We start from the raw sequence: 19537 nt of genomic DNA on the forward strand, positions 1-19537 counted from the left end.
GATTTTTGACGAATTGAACGGATCTTCTCAATTTCCTTATAGGCACACTGATTGTATTGTGGATTACATATTGAAAAATAGCTAATTGCGCAAGTATTAGCCTTATAATATAATAATGAATATAAAAATCTGTCGGCCCAATTTAAACCAAATTATTTGCATCCGTCGTCTAAATGTAGGATTAGATGGAGACCAATAGGAATCGATAAAGGACATCACGGTGCGTATTCGTTGTACAATTTAAGAAAAAAAAGGGGGGGGGGATCTATGTGATCCTAAAAATATTAATAGAAAAGACGGACCCGCACCAATGTAAAAGCGTTATATAATACTAAGGCTGCTGTCCGGCCACTGCAGCGGCAGCTTGCTCTCTTAGAAATTCTTCGACAAGATCAACCACAACCGTTTGACTTTCCACGTCTTGATTGTTGACATTGCCCTGGTGTTGTGATGGGTCGATGGGACCCCATGGAGTCTCGACGGCTGGATGCCGCCTTATGGCTTCTTCAATCTGCTGATTTGTGGCGAAAATCCTGTCAACAATGTAGATGACACCCATGTTAGAGCCGAGGAAAACGGGCTCTAGATTGATGTTGGCTTTGTTGATTTGAATAGCACCGTCGGCTACGTCGATTGAAGGAGTGGTGACGTTACAAAGTCCGATTCAATTGCGAACATGAAACAAATGGGAAAATCATTATTGTTATCATTTCATCAAGGCCACGATAAGGCTGTTGATAGTCTCTATTTACCTTTCGAACCACTGTTCGTCAAAGTGCTGGGTTTTTGATCGGCCATCACGATTTCGGAATTATTAAGCAGATCATCTTTTGTCAACGAACGCTGGACGAAATGATGAAGGAAAACGTCTTGACGCAACTTGGAGTCGACGTAGAAAGGATCGGCAATGTCCATGGGCATAACTCGTACGAAGGCCCAGTTTGTCGGAGCAAAAAAGGTGAATTGTGTTCCTGCAATAATTATTGTTAGAGATAATAAATCAAAAATGAAAGTCTCAATAATGGACAAACCTGTGCCAGACAAATTCTGCAAGAATTCTTTTTCTCCCAGATTCAGGTAACTGACGACTCGACTCAGCTCTTTGTGGCCGGCCAGAGCATCTCGAATTTCGCTGATGACATTGGGTGGTGTTTGCTGAGCGTCCATGGCAAATGGGTGAAGCAATCCAAGGACCAAGACCAAGAGGAAAACGGCGTTGAATCGTTCGGTCCGACTGGTGCAACAGTATGACACGGAGCTTGTTATTGTGCCAACCAACATTTTGAGTCGACTGCTAGTCCCGTCTGTTTTTTGTCTGCTCAGTTGTTGCCTGTTTTGCAGCAGTCACTTCCCGGTGCGTCAGTTTCCGTCTGTCAGCTGGCCTCGCTTTCGCAATATGGGCACTGGTGTTTACAAAGCAGACCCTGTACTCAGTTGAGTCGATAACCGATAGATGAAGCTCTTGATAAGAAGCGAAATAGAATAGAGGCCAGCTCGAAGTGGAAAAAAGGTAAAACGAATAGAAAATTGAACGTCGATTTCAGCACACGTCCTGGTTAAATCGTCGCGTTCAACTGGGAATATTGCTCCCGGTTGACAAGCCTTTTTATATGTGCACAGATGGTGTGAGTCAAATTGGAAGAATATGGTGGAACCTACACGTGCATTGAGCGTATGTACAGATGTGGGCGCTTGACCCGCCTGGTAAAAAAGGAGAAAAAAAAAATTGTAAGAGAAAACCAAAAACAAACAAGGCGTTGCATAGGTGAGGGTGTTTTATGTGCGGGCCGGGGACTGGTGACATACCGGTACTCTACAAAATGAGTAATGGTACTGCTGGCGTTCCTTCTGTCAGCAGAGTGAAATAAATTACTCAGCAACCTATTTAGAACAGGTTTTGCCATAACTGACAGCTGTTAATTCCTTAAACTAACAAACGAATGCACGCAATGCGCAGCACCTAGTCATTTGAGACAACACCTGTGAGTCAACATATATTGAATTTCTCTCGAAAATATGTTATCAGACATCGTCACCGCAATGTTATAGTTAGGACATTACCGCTAAAGTGGTTGTCCCTGTCCTGTTATTGACGTTAAATTAAAAATGAACACGAAAGCGAAATCTTTTTTAGTCAAATTCCTTTTTAGAAAAGGAAACTATTCGTTCAAAAAGATTCGATTTCTATTAGTGCCCAACCGGCTCACCCAGGTTTCATTCACGTTTGAGACCGTCCAAACAAGCCGAGTTTTTTTTCTCCTTTCGTTGCTTCTATATGGGGGAAACACGTATTACTTCTAAGCCATCATAACATTCAGACGCTTTCAGCGCCGTAGGAAATGATATTTACCTAGTTGCACATATTTAAGTGCTGTCCAAGGTGATATCACAAGGCGAAAAAGAAACCTTTTAAAGGACTCTCACTGCTTTGCGGCGAAAGGTAAACTTTCTCGGTTCATGTTTGGATTTCGGTTTTCTGGTCGGGTTTTCTCGTTCGAATGCTAAAATTAACATAATCGTTCTTCCTGTTAGTTACGATATTTTTATGCAGTTGGGAAATGCAAACAGCGGGAATATCGAACGATCGCAATTGTTTATCTATGTGAATTCAAGCACCCGCACTATATACATGTCATACCACATTTGTTTACGGTAAAGACTCGGTCGTCGGAAAATCTAAAGCGAGATTTCTGTGGTGATTACATTTTAAAAAATGAATCTCCAGCAATACGCGTTCAATGCCGTTTAAAAAAAGAAAAAGAAAGTGAACCATGAGAACCTCTGGGTTGGTAAAAAGGAGCCACCCAATCTTGCCCATGTCGGCTTGTCACTTGATACAACATAGTGCGGGACCACGATGTTATTGATTTAATTTTCTTTACAACAGTGTCGGCAGACCAGCAGTAATGTATATCAACAACAACGACTGTGTAGTCCATGGAATATTGCGACACAGCCAGTTTGTAGCGAATTTGTCTTCAAAGAAGCAATTAATGGGCGGCTCTTTTTTGTCCAAGAAATGGCCTTCAGCTGAAAGACATTAATCGATTTTCGTTCGCTTATCAGATGTTGGGTACACGACCATAATGGAGGTGCTGGAATCGTGAGGAAGCGCATCGTCGCACTTGAGTAATTATCAACTCACCTTTGTTATTTTGTCTCAAAGTGTTTAACATGAAGACATAACACGAAGCTCCAAGCAGAAACAAAAACGGAGCGTCAACCTAAGAGGGGAAAAAATGAGTCAGCATGACGGACGACTTTCACACGGTGAGGGCATCGTGACTTTATCCAATTTGATTTAAATTTAAAAAAATAACTAGATAAAGATAAAAACATGGTGGCTTTAGAGTAATCACGACTTGGTAATTTGGGTGCACGCTATCAGCATCGTGAGTCACAATGCGGAAAGAAAGATCGGGTGGTTGTGTAGAAGAATTCGACTCAGCACTTTCGTAACTGAACAAGGATATATTGATCCAGTATGACTGGTTAAATTTTAAGCAAAAGTGGTGTTTTCATATTGTTTTGGACGTTAATTATTTTAGCCCTGGTTTTATTCGAACGATATTGTCGTTTGTGAAAAATTACAGAATATCATAAAAATTAAAAAGAAACACAAAAATGGTTAGGCAATTTGGACCAGTGCATTGTCAGTTGCGGGAATACATTTAGATTGTGTGAGTTTACGAGTTTTGGACCACCGCTGGTAAAAAACGATCACATCGCATTGGATAGCGCCTTGAACTCCATCCAGCTCCAGTGTCAGTTTGAAATTGATTCCGGCCACGAATTGTGATTTAGCCTTGATAATTTTGATCAGTGTCACGGGTCCCGAATTAATTTTTTCTGGGATGGCGGAGGTAGCAAATTCGGCCATCTCTTTAACTGTGGCGTCGTTCACGTCGATCGTTTTGTATCCGCCGGAAACGTCGTCGTCTTCGTCGGCGACTTGTCTGATTTTCCTCAATGGAATACACGACAATCGGACCATCTTCTGGCTGTCTGTTTCGGGCTGATGGAAAACAATCACTTCGCAAGGGAGCGGCACTGATTTGGGACCAGCATTGGCGTAGTCAACTTCAAGGTCCAGTTGGTAGTTTGTTCCAGTGACAAGGTCAGTCGTCTCAGCCTTAACAATCTTGACGAGAACGAGGGGACCTGAGCTACTGGCTGCTGACATGACAGAAGTGGCAAAATCAGCCATCTTCAGTACCTTCAAGTCGTCAACTTTAGCCGGCGAACTACCAACGGCCAACACTCCGGCAGCAAACAAAAAAAGAACCGATGAAACCAGGAAATGAGCCATATTTTACGTGTGGTACAAGCTACGCTGGGACGACGATTAAACAACAACCGATGCAAAGAGTCCGCGTCTAGTGAATGGCTAAATACGACGAGAACGACATGTGTTTTATGAAGCCACCATCTTTTTCATGATGCTGCAAGTCCTGCGTCTATATGACTCAGTATACCTACATATAGTCTATTTTTAAAAGCTACATCTATCAAATAGAGTAATGTTAATCGCTTTTACCAATATCAGGATAAGTGTATTACAAAAATAAAGCGAATTAAGTCATTAAAAGTTTTTGTGTTTGTGTGAATTTAAACTTTAAATCAACTAAAGACCACCACAATTACAGGTAACATACAACAGAGATGCAAGGCAAATTTGTACTGCGCAGCAGCAGCAGTTTACTTTCTTGTCTTGACTTGAGTGTCAGCATGTACAGCTTCGGCGACTTTGACTAAAGCATTTTTAGCCGGAAAACATTTACTTTCGCTTAATTTTCTGGTGTTGGTCCAGGACTGGTCGAAAACGGTCACCTCGCAAAGGATGGCGCCTTCAGCTCCATTCAGTTCCAGCGTAAGTTTGTAGTTTTGTCCGGCGACGACTTGTGACTGAGCCTTGACGACTTTGACAAGTGTGACGGGTCCCGAGTTGGTGTTTGCCGAGATGGCGGTAGTGGCGAATGCAGCCATTTCTTTGACTTCAACGTCGTCCACATCCAATGGAGAAAATCCACCGGGGAGACCACCAACCTGTCTGGTAGTTTTCCTCTTGGGAGTACAGGATGACCGCAACATCTTCTGGGTGTTGGTTTTGGGCTGATGGAAAACAACGACCTCACAAGGGATGACTTCGGAATTGGCACCGGCCAGCTCGAGATTTAGTTTGTAGTTGGTGCCGGAAACTGCCTGTGTTTCCGCTTTCACGATTTTGAGCAGCTTTACCGGTCCGGAGTTCATATTGGCTGATACGGCGGTAGTAGCGAAGTCTGCCATCTTGACGACCTCCGCATCGTCCACCTTGGCAGGTGAGAAACCGCCAACGAAACCGATTTGACGTTTGGTGAGTCTAGCGGCGTCGGCGGTCAGCATCGCGACGACCAACAAGATCGTTGTAGTCAGGAAATGCGCCATGGTTTGTGTTTAGTATTGGCGAGACAACGATTAATAAACCAACCGATGCGAGGAGACTGCGACTAGTGAATGCCAACAAAGGTAAACAGGACAGGTGTTTTATAGGGCGTGCAATGCCTTTCAGGGCTAAAGCTAGACACTAAAGCGAAAGCAGAACAAAAGCCGGGGCAAAAACCTAAAGTCCTTGGAGAAGTCAACGTTGTGCCAACAACAGAAACCGCATTTCAAATTGCCTGCAGAGATTTGCTGTTGTGATGACGTTGCTCTTTGTTATTATATCGTGGACCAATCAGAATCAGCCTCAACATCACGAAGCGCATCACCTGTGTTTTGTTAGCCAACTTTTTTGGGAAAACACAATTTTGAGGCTTGAATTAATAAAGAATATTGCTCACAAAGGCACATGAATCAGCAAATGAGATTGTGAATTAAAGATGATGGTATCAACTGGTTTAGGAAAATACCAGCGGGATATGGTAATCGAAACACGGGCTTTCATTTCATTTACACAAACTCTCCTTTTATTAATAAATGCGCATGACAGATTGCACGGGTCTGGGTTTTTCCACTAGTTAGCAAGAAAGAAGAAAGTTAAATCTGGTTAAGACCAGATGTGGTAAAAAAAATTAATATCGTGGGGAAACGGAGTTGGCAACACGCCAAGGCTAGATGCGTGAGACGTCACGCATTATATACTAGCTTCCGTTCCAGCTTTAAAGTACCTGATTTGTAAATATTGTGATGCGCATTTGATTTTTTTGGTTACGCTGACGTGTCGAAAAACGTAATATCCGCTTAGTAACTAATGCGCCGTACACAGGACATAATGCGTTTTATTTGTGTTGTCGGCCTTGCAGCGCTTAATCTACAACTAAGAGGAGAATTTAAGTTGCATAGTATAACTGACTATGAAATTCACCTTGAATACAGCAAACCTCCAATTAATTGTTACGACACGCGCTAACAAACAAACGTCACGAGTTTATATGCCATGTTCGATTCTAACAAATAATAAATTTGTAATGACAAACGTCAAACAGCAGAGGAAAATGTACCCCCTTGTGTTAGAAGCTCAAACGTAAATTTATAATGGTTGATAAAACAGGATGAGGCAACATAATCGAGAAAAAAACGTGTATTTCTTAAGATTGATCCATCTTGAAGTGAGGTCAGTAATTACAGTAAGGTATATAAAGGAAAGAATGCTAACTGCTAACCACATCCTGTTAATAGGAAAACAAGTAATGCGGCTATAAATACAACACATCTAACTAGTCAAAGGAATAAACACAGCAAAAAATCTTCATTCGAAGAACCACGTAGACACAAATTCGCCAGGAATGTATTCTTCGGCCGACGACGTGCTATTCAAGATTGTTCAAGACGCAACTGTGCTGTGAAAGTTCGCGAGTTACGACAGCGTCTTTTTGAGTTGGGTCCGAGACAATCACTTCACAGAGAATATCGTCTTTATCGGCTTCTCCTTTCAGCTTCAGTTTCAGTTTGTAGTTTATGTCTGTTGCGCACACTTGGGTCTCGGCATTTTCTATTCGGGTGAAGATGTTGAATAAGTTCCATTTGTCAGCTACGGCCTTACTGGCAAAGTCGGCGATTTCCTGTACTTTTGTGTCATCGACGGAAATGGGAAAGAATGGGTTAAAGAGCGGTACTGGAGCGACTTCGGGCATCGCTTCGGTAGATCCGTTGTTGATCGGGAGACAAGTGTAATCAGTGTCCTGAGTCACCACATCAGACCTGCTCATTACAATCAGGTCGCAAAGGAGGTCGTCTTCCTCGTTTTCTCCGTCGAGTTTTATCGTCATTTTATAAAGTGTAGTGGTTCCGTTTCCGCCGGGTACTTTTGACTGACCTACGACAGTTTTGATCAATGTGCTGTTAACAGGCTTCGTGGGTAAAGTAGAGTTGTTGGAAGAGGAGATTTGATGTCCAAAGAAGTCGACAAGAAGCTGTGATTTAGAAGCCCTTACACTGATGGAAGCGGAGTTACCGGTGACTGGCTCTGTTTTTGCGTCGGGTTTGTTGAGCGAAGCTGAAGTCGTGCTGTCAATAGTCAACGCTACTACGACTAGCAGAAAAAGAGTCCTTGTTGACAGGTGAAGATGAGCGGCCATTGTTTAGCGTTAGAAAGAGGCTGCGTGAATTTACCGACTGCTACTGCTGTCACAAAGAGACTGGAGAATGCTTTAAAGGGATGGACATGAATTAAGTGCTAGTGCATGACGCGTGCCGGTTTGCGAACGCACCCCGCACACTGCCCCCTGGTGGATCTGTAGCAAAGTACCGGTAGCTCTCTAATTGTTAAGTGTGAAAAAATTCACCAATCAATCATTCAAATCAAGTACCTGATATTTGTAAATATTGTGAGCATTTTTTTTTTACGCTGACGTGTCAAAAAACGTAATATCCGCTTAGTAACTAATGCGCCGTACTACATAATACGTTTTATTTGTGTTGTCTGCCTTGTAGCGCTTTATCTATAAGAGGAGAATATAAGTTGTATAGTCTAACCGAGTCTAACTGACTATGAAATTCACCTTGAATACAGCAAACCTCCGATTAACTGTTACGACACGCGCTAAAAAACCAAATGTGACGCAACTGGCATAGTAAAATAAACGTCATACGTTAATACGCCATGTTCGATTTTAACAAATAATTAATTGGTATTGACGAACGTCAAACTGCAGGGGAAAATGTACCCTTGTGTTCGTAACTCAAACTTTAATTTCTGATCTTTGATAAAACAGGATGGAGCAACATAATCGAGAAAAAACGCTGTATTTCTTAAACGACTGATCCATCTTGAAGTGAGGTCAGTAATTACAGTAAGGTATAAGGATAGAAAGCTAACCACATCCGGTTAATGGAAAAAATGTGATGCGGCTATAAATACAACACATCTAGCTAGTCAAACGAATAAACACAGCAAAAAATATTCATTCAAAGAACCACGTAGACAAGACTGATTCGTCAGGAATGTCTTCTTCGAACTCGGCTGACGACGTGCTATTCAAGAGGCAATTGTACTGTGAAAGTTCGCGGGTCACGACAGCGTCCTTTTTAGTTGGGTCCGAGACAATCACTTCGCAGAGCATTTCCTCTCCATCGGCTCCTTTCAGCTTCAGTTTCAGTTTGTAGTTGATGCCGGTCGCGTACACTTGGGTCTCGGCATTTTCTATTCGGGTGAGGTTGTTGAACGAGTTCCTTGTGTAAGCGACAGCCTTACTGGCAAAGTCGGCGATTTCCTGTACTTTTGTGTCATTGACAGAAATGGGAAAGAACGGGATAAAGAGCGGTAATGGAGCGACTTCGGCCATCGCTTCGGCAGATCCGTTGTTGATCGGGAGACAAGTGTAATCAGTCAACGTTAGTTCGTCCTTAGTCACCAGATCAGATCTGCTCATTACAATCACCTCGCAAAGGAGGTCGTCTTCGTTGTCTTCTCCGTCGAGTTTCAGCGTCATTTTAAAATTCATGGCGGTTCCGTTTTCTCCATGTACTTTAGACTCGGATTGGACAATCTTGATCAATGTGCCGTTCTCACCAGGCTTCGTGGGTAAAGTAGAGTTGTTGGAAGAGGAGATTTGATGTGCAGCGAAATTGGCAAAATGCTGCGCTTCGGAGGCGCTGATGGAAGAGGAGTTATCGGCGACTGGCTCTGTTGCGTTGGGTTTGTTGAGCGAAGCTGAAGTTGTGCTGTCAATAGTCAACGCTACTACGACTAGCAGAAAAAGAGTCCTTGTTGACAGGTGAAGATGAGCGGCCATTGTTTAGCGTTAGAAAGAGGCTGCGTGAATTTACCGACTGCCACTGTCACGAAGAGACTGTGACTGGAGAATGCTTATAAAGGGATGGACATGATTGGCTTTTATAGGGCGAGACGAGCTGAAAAAACCGGAGCACACAAGCAGTTGACGTATTTATTTGTCTACATCAAAATTCATCAAGCATGCTATTCTACTTTTTCCTCATGAGGAAATTTGATGAGTCAAAAGAAAACACAACGCAGTATGACGCAATTTTCCGGTTCAATTATTAAACTTCATCGCACGTTTGCGCACGTTCGTTTTGAATTTCATTCAAAATTTTGCAATACGATATGCTGACCACATCATTTGCTATTTCACGCGTGATTCGAATCAAATAACTGAATCACACCAAACAGTTAGTAAAGGAAATGAATCAGCAAAATTAATAAGAAGACTACCGGTATAACTTTCTTTAAAATTGTTTGGTATGATTATTCAATTAGTTCAATCGCTTTAAAATAATTTCCGTATACACTTGATCAATATCAACTTTGCCTGTATTATTGTATCCTGATACAATTGGAGAAGGTAAAATATTTACTCTTTGAACGAATAACTGGGTTAACAGAATGAATATAACACTATTAGCATGAAACATCGTCAAAATGGGGCAGAAACATAGAACGCATAAAGAAATAATAGCGCAATCAACTTGATGTCTGGAATGTCTTGGCTTCGCTTATCCACGGAATGATTACTTAGTTTTTTCGTGTCCCAAAACAAGTAGATTCCGTAACCTTCCTTGTGCTTGTCCAAGATTGGTCGAAAACCACAACCTTAATAATAAATAATAATTTAAGAAAAATTAATATCATGTATATGCCTATAAAATATTAAGTAATAATTACTTCGCATAGCATTTCGCGGTCTCCGTCAGCCCCTTTTACCATGTTCTTCACTCTCAAAATCAATTTGAAATTTTTCCCGAAAAGAAATTTGGCCTCGGCATCCACGACTTTGATTAATTTCAGGATGAAAGGATTGTCGCTTGCAGAAATACTGCTGGTGGCAAAATTTGCCATTTCTTTGACTTCGGGGTTGTTAACATCGACTGGAGAAAATCCGTTTGAGTTCAGACCTACTGAACTAACAGGGACCTGACGTTTATTGGGAATGGCATCGGTGTTATTTTTTAGTTCAACTTCAGGTGGAGGGACGGTGGTGCTGACGACAGGGGCTTCAGTAATCACTTCAGGAATCTTGCTGGATGTTGTTTTATCCGTATTACATTTTGAATCAATTAATATGCGCGTTTGACTTCTCTCCTGATCAAAGACTACAACATCGCAAATTTGTATGTCCCTTTCGGTTCCAATGAGTTCGATAATCAGTTTGTAGTTTTTACCAGCCACTGTTTGGGCTTCCGCCTTGAGAATTCTGAGTAGCGTTACAGGTCCGGAATTCGCCGAGATGGAGTTACTAGCAAAGGCCGCAATTTCTTTGACTTTAACGTCTTCCACATCGAGGGAAGCGAATCCATCGCTGCTGTTTACACCGCGAAGGATAGGTGTGTAGCGAGGAACATAACGTGGACCAGCTACTCTGATAGTTTTGATTGGCAAACAGTTTGATTCGCTTAATATTCTCGTATTCGACCAAGTCTGGAAAAAAACAATTATTTCGCACAAGAGATCGCCGGATTGAAAAGTTGGAATTCCTGCCGTAGTTTCTTTGACCATACTGTCTAGTTTGAGAGTCAGTTTGTAGTTTCTACCGGCGGCATGAGCTTGTGACTCAGCTTTCACTATTTCGGCCAATGCGACAGGATTGCGGGTGTTTGATATCACGTGAGTTGCGAAATAAGCCATTTCTCTGACGTCGTCGGCTTGAACATCGGCGGGAGAAAATCCGCTCAAGGGTGGTAAAGAGGATTCAAGAATAACCTCGTCAATCGTCCTGACTGTTGCATTTCTAATGGGCAAACAAAGGGAATCTGTCATCTTGCGGTAGTCCTCTTTCTGATCAAAAACAATAATTTTGCATAGGAGATTTTCTGCTTTGGCTCCGGCAATGAAATGGTCTAGCTCAAGCGTAAGTTTGTAGTTTGTACCACCAAAAACCCTCGCTTCGGCACTGAGAATTCTTTGCAACGAAAGAGTTATCGAATTTCTACTAGACGAAATGGCGGTTGTGGCATAGGCAGCGATTTCTTTGACGTAAGAATTGTCGACATCAACCGGAGAGTATCCGTCTTCGACGTGACTTGGAACGAGAAGAATTTCGCTTTTATTGGGGGAAGTTTCGCTCACGTCGATCAGACTAAACTCTTCGTCAAAGGGATTCAGTCCGCCGGGAAGATGAGTTCGGTTGAGCGAAGTGTCTTCCGCCTTTACCCTAGTGAATCCACCGCCAATCATACGCTCGGGAATTTTTTTGAATGAATCTTCTTCTTCTTCCACATTTCCTTTTGAAAATCCACCACTAGGAATGTGGCGTTTGTTGGGCGGTGATATGTCTTCTTCATTTGTGAGGGGAAGCCCTCCGTCAATCGGTTTTGCAGCGCTTGGAATCGCCAGTACATGCAAAGAATCTTTAAACGACAAGAAGCCCTTGGTACCTGCTGTCGAACCACGAATAGCTTTATCGATAACGGCAGACGGATTTTTATTCTGCGTACAATTCCACTCGGCCAGGATCCTCGTTTTGGTCCACGGCTGGTTAAAAACAACCACCTTGCAGAGTAAGAATCTTTCGGTCTCGACAACGGCGATGGGCTGGCTGATTTCCAGAGTCAATTTGTAGTTGGTACCGGCAACGGCCTGAGACTCTGCTGTAACAATTTTGGTAACTTTAGTGGGTCCCGAATTCCTCTTGGATTCAAGGACCTTACTAGCAAAGATTGCCATTTCCTTCACTTCCGGATTTTCGACCTCAGTTGGATAAAAGCCTCCTCCGATAGGACGAGATACGCTTGGAATGTGTCGTTTACTTAAGGTTGCACTATTGTTGATTGGGGCTGAACCACTCAGTCCCAGGTCGTCGTCCTGAGGGACTGATGGGTTTTTATTGGGGAAGCAATGCGACTCGCTTAAAATTCGCGTGGACGTCCAGGTCTGGTCGAAGACAATAACATCACAAATAATCGAACTATCGATAGCGAGAGGTTGGTTGAGTTCCAGAGTCAATTTGTAGTTGATGCCAGCAACATTTTCCGACTCCGCCTTGACTATTTTGATAAGTTTAGTGGGACCAGATTTACTTTTCTTGGATGCTATGGTAGAAGTGGCGAAAGTGGCAATCTCCTTAACCGCAGGATCGTTAACATCAATCGACGAAAACCCACCACCGATTGGAGCTGAATTTTCCAATCCTTCTTCAGTTTTGATTGGCAAATTGGTCTGAAGCTTTTCACGTTTAGGACGAATCCAGGTGAGAAATGGACGTTTGTCAGGGGAAGCAGAGGCGTCGGCGATCAACGCCAGGACAACCGATAAGAAAAGAACCGTTACAAAAAATGTGTGTCCCATTTTTGGATCTGTTGTGTCCAGCACCACGAAACGAACAACCGACGCGAAAACTTCACGTGCAACGAATGACAACTGAATCACTGAATTACATTATATTAGTATCCTCACTGTTCGATTTCACTAAATTTCTAGTCGAATTTTCTTGTTTGTCCAGAATGTCAAGAGAGAAAATTCGAGAAAGTCAATCGAGAAGGGAAAGAAAACAAATTGGTGTTATCTTTATATAGGAGCGTCAAGGCAAGGAAACAAAAAAAAAGCACAAATAACAAGAAAACGTTGTCGCTCCTATGAAGAAAGTTGAAGCTATTTTGTAAGCAATCACGAACGTATTCGAAATGTGCATGCAGTGAAATTCCTCAATAACGATTGTGGACAGTCGCGCAATCCCTACGATACTAATTGCTAATACAACAGTTGATAGCTAATCTGGTATAATATGATACAACATGAAAAATGTGACTTAACTCGTCGTAGTATTGTTTCTGCTAATCTGGTATAACTTAAGTCCGGGCCAAGGGGTCCGCAACTCAAATTTACTTTTTTTTTTTTTTACTTTTTCCTTGCTTTATTTTTCCTTTTTTACTTTTGAGATAGGCTTTCCTTCAAGCGAAAATAAAAGGGTAGAGAGGGGAGGGGGAGGAGGGGGGGTTCGTTCGCGCTCGCGCGCCCTTCTTTTAGACTTTTAGCACGTAAAGTAAATTTCCTTTTTTTTCCTTTTTTCACTTTTTTTTGCTTTTTTACCTTTTTTATTGTAGTAAATTTGAGTTGCGGACCCCTTGGTCCGGGCTTCCTGCATCTGGGGATTTTCCCATCGGAATTGGTAATTTTACAAAAATGTCTGATTCTGAACTTTTGACAAAGTGCGCGACGGATAATCTTGGGGAATGGGAGGTGGAAACTGTTGAATAATTAAATTAAGCGTGACTTACCGAAATGGAAATAGATATCAGCCCGTCCAGAATCCAACGAAAATCACCTACTCCAGTACTCCGTCTCCGTCCATCACACTTAGCGCACTAGTGTATTAAAAGAAAACGGTGAATGAGCAATGATTGTAAAGTACAGCACCATGTACACTTTTTAAAACAGAAGTTACACATGTAATTTAAAAAATTAAAAGCTCTCGAAGGAAAAGTTTACACGACGTAGAGAAATGCACCTGCAGTCCTGCACCGCCTGCACACCCGACTAAAAAATACTATTGAACTATTGCCACTGTCCCACTGATTTATTTTTTGAAAAATGTAATTGTGATGTAATAAATAGGGGGAGAGTTGGGAAATGAACTATCAGGGAAGTGAACCCTTCCCTTCCCCTGAGAAAAAAAGGAAGATCATAACAAAAAAAAAAAGGTATACCCAACCCCATGAAACGCTTAAACCGCCCCAAATTTTCAACGTTATAATTCCCCCTCTCCTTCTTGTCAAAATATGATCATTTTATTACAAAAGGTATACCCAAACCTTCCGAAAAAGGAAGCGAACCACTTCCACTTGCCAAAAGTGCCATAAACAAAATTCGTATTAGGTAAATTTGTATTTTCTTCATCGTGCATTTCTAGGAATCTCATATCAATCATCAATGAAACATAAATTGATTTATTATCAATATCAAATTGACGTATTTCGTAACCAGGGAAAGCGCATACTATTCGAAACATGATTTAAATGAGTAAGGTGTATACTAGGTGATACACAATAACAAAATTGAATAACATAACGAAGGGTAACACAGGAGATGTAATGGGTTTTTAAAAACTGCGAGGCTTGTAAATGCATTACGAATTTCTTCGAGTTGCAAAACAAGTGGACTCTGTTAGTGTGCGCGAGTTTGTCCACGAAGAGTTACTTTTCCATGTCGCCTGCTCGAAAACTGAAACTACACATAGGAGACTTTCCTCAGCTCCATCGTCCAGCTCTAGCGTGAGTTTAAAGTTTCTGCCGACCGCGTCTACAACTTGCCACTCGGCTTTGAGAATTTTTACTAATTTGACAGGTGCAGAATGACCGCTTGACGCCGCTGCCGTGTTGGCCACCTTCATCGCAAACTCTGCTACAGCTTTGACATCAGGATCGTCTACATCAATCGAAGAGAATTTGTTAATATTGTCGATTGCGACGACAGGTACTTCGCGTTTGGGGAGCGAATCATTTTCTTTGCTTGGCAATGATCCACGTGCAGATGATGAATTCTTGGGCGAATTTTCCCCAACAACAATTGGTTTATCGCTTGTTGGGTTGTTATTGACTTTGCATCTGTGTTCACTTAGAATCCTTGTCTTTGTCCAGCTCTGGTCGAAGACCAAAGCATCGCAAATTAGAAATTTTTCAGTGGCCAGTGGCTGATTGAGTTCCAGAGTGAGCTTGTAGTTGGTACCAGCAACGATTTGCGATTCGGCCTTGGCTATTTTAGTAACCCGAGCGGGTCCAGAGTTCCTCTTGGACGCAATGGCGGTACCGGCGAAGATGGCAATCTCTTTGACGTCGTTGTCAACATCAATCGGGGAAAACCCTCCTCCAATCGGACGCTGAGTCGTCGGAATTTGGCGTTTAGCTGGTGAAGCATCAGCAGCAACATTGTTCGGTGGGAACAATCCACTTGTGAACGGGTTTGTCCCATCCAATGCGGACTCAACTTCGGAGGTTGAATCGCTAGCGATAGGAATTGATTTAGTGTCAGAGCAGTCACTTTCTCTGAGTATTCTTGTGGATGTCCAGCTTTGGTCGAAAACGACAACTTCGCAATTGATAAAGCTCTTCGAGAAGCTATTAACTTCTTCCTCGTCCAGATTCTCAAGTCTAAGAACCAATTTGAAATTTTTACCTGCAACATCTTCGGCTTCCGCTAGAATGATCTTGTTTAATTTTAGAATTGAATTTTGGCTTTTTGATAGCGCTTTGGTGGCAAAAAGAGCAATTTCTTTGACTTCGACGTCATCTACATCGATCCGGTAAAATCCCACACTTATCGGGCGGGATGTGCTAGAAACTTGGCGTTTGGCGAGTGACTCGTCCACATTGAAAGAAAACCCACCGACATTCTGATTTGAAAAACCAGGAACCTGCAGTTGAGTGAGAGAAGATTCATCGAAAGTAGTAATGGGTGGGAACCCACCGGAATTGGGACGTGAAACACCAGGGACTTGCAGTTTCGTAAACGAATCTTCTTGATCAATCGATGAAAATGCTGCACCTGCACTCGGGCGTGAAACCCCAGGAACGTGAAGCTTAGTGAGTGAATCGTCTTCTTCGACGGACGAAAATGCGCCCAGATTCGGACGTGAAAAGCCGGGAACCTGCAATCGAGTTAGCGAAGATTCGTCCAAACTTGACGGAAGGAATCCGCTGGAAATCGGCCCTCCCGTACCAAGAAAAGCGTCATCCGTTTTGATCGGCGTGCTGATGGGTAAGCCAATTGGGCGTTTGTCGCGTTTAACACGAACGTGTCGTTGGTTGAGCGAATTCGAAGTAGCTCCGGCGAAAATCAACACTAAGACTACCAGTAGCAAAAGGCCCTTTGTAGGCAAATATTGGGCAACCATTTTGTGTGTGTTAGAAGAGGCTGTGCGGCTATGACGAAGTGGAGAACTATTACTGACTCCAAGAATTCACATCTGACGAATCTTAACAAAACGGCGAAACCAACTTATCGTCGTTTTTTTCGATTTCACTAAGTTTCTATTCAGGTTCCGAGCGTTTGTACCCGTCAGCGAGAAAAGGAAAGTCAATCTGATAGAAATGTGAAAGTGAAAATAAAACTGTATCATGTGTTAACTTTGATTCGATTTCACCAAATTTCTAGTCAGATTTCGAGCCTTTCTATCTAGGAAGGAAAGAGAAAGAAAACATCTAGAAAAAAAACGAGTTTAAACAGGTAAAAGGAATTTTCGATTGTCAAACGGTTTTTTGCCATCCAAAAGTGACCTAACCTGTCTCTTTCAGCCCGTTATAGCGTTACATTCATGCGTAGTTTTACAATCTCGTGGATAAATATTGTAGTTCTATTTTCGATCTTGGGTTGTCTTGACATTCTAATAAAATGTAGGGAACAAGCAAGCGCTAATCTAACGATTCAAAAGTAAAAGCGAGTAAAAGCCGAATTTAGTTTTCATATGTAAATTGGTTTCTTTGTCTCGTCGTTGCATTAACAAGTTCTGTTGACTTTTAAAAAGGTCCTCCCGCCAAATGCCAGAACGATGGAAAAAGATATTTGGAACAGATGCGATTTCCAAGAAATGTTTTTGAAAATATTCCACGGGAGGCGCCATCAGAAGAGAGCGAAAGTCCTGCTGACTTGGCAAGTGAATCTCATATTTCTTTGATAGAGAATATGACTTGATTTTGTAAAGGCCTTTGACAATTGGCCGTTACCGTGCCTACGACGTTGGCGTCATCAGTTGGCCGATTAAATACGTCAATTTGCCATCAATGTTGTTATTGACGAATGTGGCTGAAGCAGCGCCATCAATGACGAGTTTCAATTGGAATATTCGACGGATGAGCGAGTAGAGAGCAACCAACAGAAGAAGTGACGTCGCCAATGTACGTGCTATTTTTTGGGTTTGGATTTGTTGCGTCGAAGTCATTTTAACGAAACGAGTTGCCAATGCAAAGAGTCAATTGAGAATGCTAATAAAATTTTGATTGTTGCCGTCTTTTTATAGGAACTGCCTTTCATAATGCAGCGACAACCTTGGTAAAAACCACAAAAGCGCCGAGTCCAAGGTAAAGTGGGCCTCGAGGAGTCCTTGCAGGCCTTGACAAAATTGATAGGCTTTTCAAAAACAATTATTTGCCATTGATCGATCATGCATTGCGTGCGTACATTCTATTTCACGTTATAGATACGAATATAGATTAACAGGCTACCCCTTTGAATGTATATGGCTATGCAAAGCAACACGATAGAACCGCTTCAATCTAGTCAAAGGAGATCTAAGACAATTGCAAAAAAAAAATTATGGCAATACATTCTACTTTTCTTTACCTTCCTAACTACATTAACGGCCCTGACTTCATGCTATTTTTTTCAAGATTTTTTTTAGAAATTGGTCGTGTTGTAACAAATTTGAACGGTGTCGGTGGGGCGGCAGGTCCTTATAGTTCAGAACATTTTCTAGTTGCCCTTCGCTTGAAGTGTTTAAAGTTCAAATTTTGGGAATTTGATTGTTTACCCACAGACAAAGTTGAGAGGTACAAAAACAAGCCTGATCTGCAGTCGTTCAATAATGTGTTATGTAATGAACCCTTACTGAGTAAACAACATTAAAACTTCAAGAGAAAACAGCTCCAGTCAACGGCCTAGCACAAGAATAATCGTACCCCGTACTACGTAACGACTGATAACCAACGACACCAAATAATAAAAAAGGAAGAATGGAGGAGATATATTTTTCCTACCTTTAAGCCTGGGAAATACGGCCAGGTATCCACAAGTGCTCCATCCGCAGAAAAGCAGTACACCAGACGGGATGAGAAAAAGGGGGTCCTCGTGAATACACCCACATTCACATGGGTGTACACGAGGAAAGAGGGGATTTAAAGAAAGAAGAATTTCTCCAATCAAATGGAATGATGTTTATCTAGATTAATAAAAATTAAAAAAGGGTTACGAAAAATATTTACACAAACAACAAATAAGTAAAGAAAAGTTAGAAATAAGATTATGGGTAAACCCAAATTTTTAAATAAACAGGGAGAGTTTGAGGTTTCCATGTAATACACTATATTTATGCAAGTTGTGCTTGTGCATGTGCTTGTGCTTGTGTTGTGCATTACAATATCTAGCAGGTCACAGGAGTAAAAGTTACGAAAATCATTACCCAAGAATGATGCTAAGATTATTGCTGATGACAGTGAATACAAGCACAAGCAAAACTGGCATATCTTGTGGTTATGATGGCTGGCTGTGACCTAGCTAATACCTGCACAAAGGAAAAGGTTACTTAGTGCAAACAAACTGCCATACATAGACAAGGGCTTACATGATAAATGCTAAGGAACTCACAGTCAGATTTGTAACAGTTTCTCTTCTGTTTAAGCTCTCACAATCATTATATTTCACTAATTGTATTCTTAGTGTTATCGTGTTATTTACCTGTTAAACTGCATGGCGGATTGTGTTTTAGGCTATTCCATAGAGAGGCGACCAGAGTTGACACGACAACCACACTGAAAAATGTTTTTGTTGTGCTATTTTTCGTGCAGTCAGCCAGCCACGTTTCCCAAAAGTGATCATTCCGTTTTCTTTGTAATCTTTAACTTTCGTCTCTTTTTTTAGACTGGACGACTGGTAAGGAAAAAGAAAGCAGACGACACTAATTTTCTACATTAGCCATATTTTAATAAGATATCGATTATCGATGGAAATAGTTTGATCGACCCCTTCCCCCTTAAATCTAAATCGCTTTGAAAACGATAAAAGCGATTTTCTCACCACGTTCGACATCGGCTGAATAGATCGTGATTATTTTAGTATAGTATCTTATAAGTTCATCTCAGTTTCACTAGCCGTTAACACAGTCAAGATAAATGTAAAAATTTACACGAAGCCGCCACAGGCCACAGTTACCTCCCTTGGAAAGCCGAATGAATAAGTTCGATGCGGAAATTGCTGGTACATCCGCATTGGTTAGAAATAGTAAGCGAGGCCTTCGCTCTCAAGTCTCAATTTTAAAAAAAAACCACCGTGTTCGCAGTTTTCATATTTGCGAACACGGTGGGTTTTTTATGCGCTATGTGAAATAGAAGTAGAAAATTTGAATCGACCAGCAATTCATTTAACGCATATAATTAATGTTTCATTATTTCGTCT

At 41.8% G+C, this 19537-nt stretch overlaps 3 protein-coding genes across 5 annotated transcripts; all 3 read right to left on the minus strand.

Annotated features, from left to right (window-relative positions):
• Positions 1-31: 31 nt before the first annotated feature.
• LOC124188487 lies at positions 32-19037 on the minus strand. 3 transcript variants are annotated; one of them, XM_046581132.1, is made up of 7 exons: positions 18821-19037; positions 18546-18647; positions 18124-18305; positions 13654-13740; positions 1032-1701; positions 753-971; positions 32-624 (listed from the first exon to the last, which is right to left on the minus strand). In XM_046581132.1, exons 5-7 carry the CDS (start codon positions 1279-1281, stop codon positions 332-334), a joined length of 762 nt encoding a protein of 253 aa, XP_046437088.1. In that variant the 5' UTR covers positions 1282-1701; positions 13654-13740; positions 18124-18305; positions 18546-18647; positions 18821-19037; the 3' UTR covers positions 32-331. The 3 variants fall into 3 exon arrangements, with proteins under 3 accessions (XP_046437088.1, XP_046437087.1, XP_046437089.1); XM_046581131.1 differs by lacking the exons at positions 13654-13740; positions 18124-18305; positions 18546-18647; positions 18821-19037 and adding an exon at positions 1807-1906; XM_046581133.1 differs by lacking the exons at positions 13654-13740; positions 18124-18305; positions 18546-18647; positions 18821-19037 and having other exon boundaries at positions 1038-1611.
• On the minus strand, positions 6545-9287 carry LOC124188486. The gene is made up of 2 exons (XM_046581130.1): positions 9246-9287; positions 6545-7589 (listed from the first exon to the last, which is right to left on the minus strand). The coding sequence occupies exon 2, from the start codon at positions 7557-7559 to the stop codon at positions 6792-6794; it is 768 nt and encodes a 255-aa protein (XP_046437086.1). The 5' UTR covers positions 7560-7589; positions 9246-9287; the 3' UTR covers positions 6545-6791.
• LOC124188476 lies at positions 8208-13150 on the minus strand. Its single transcript, XM_046581119.1, has 2 exons — positions 10106-13150; positions 8208-10033 (listed from the first exon to the last, which is right to left on the minus strand). The coding sequence occupies exons 1-2, from the start codon at positions 12722-12724 to the stop codon at positions 9956-9958; spliced, it is 2697 nt and encodes an 898-aa protein (XP_046437075.1). The 5' UTR covers positions 12725-13150; the 3' UTR covers positions 8208-9955.
• Positions 19038-19537: the final 500 nt, after the last annotated feature.

The sequence above is a fragment of the Daphnia pulex genome, chromosome 2 (assembly GCF_021134715.1).
Source record: "Daphnia pulex isolate KAP4 chromosome 2, ASM2113471v1".
NCBI lineage: Eukaryota > Metazoa > Arthropoda > Branchiopoda > Diplostraca > Daphniidae > Daphnia > Daphnia pulex.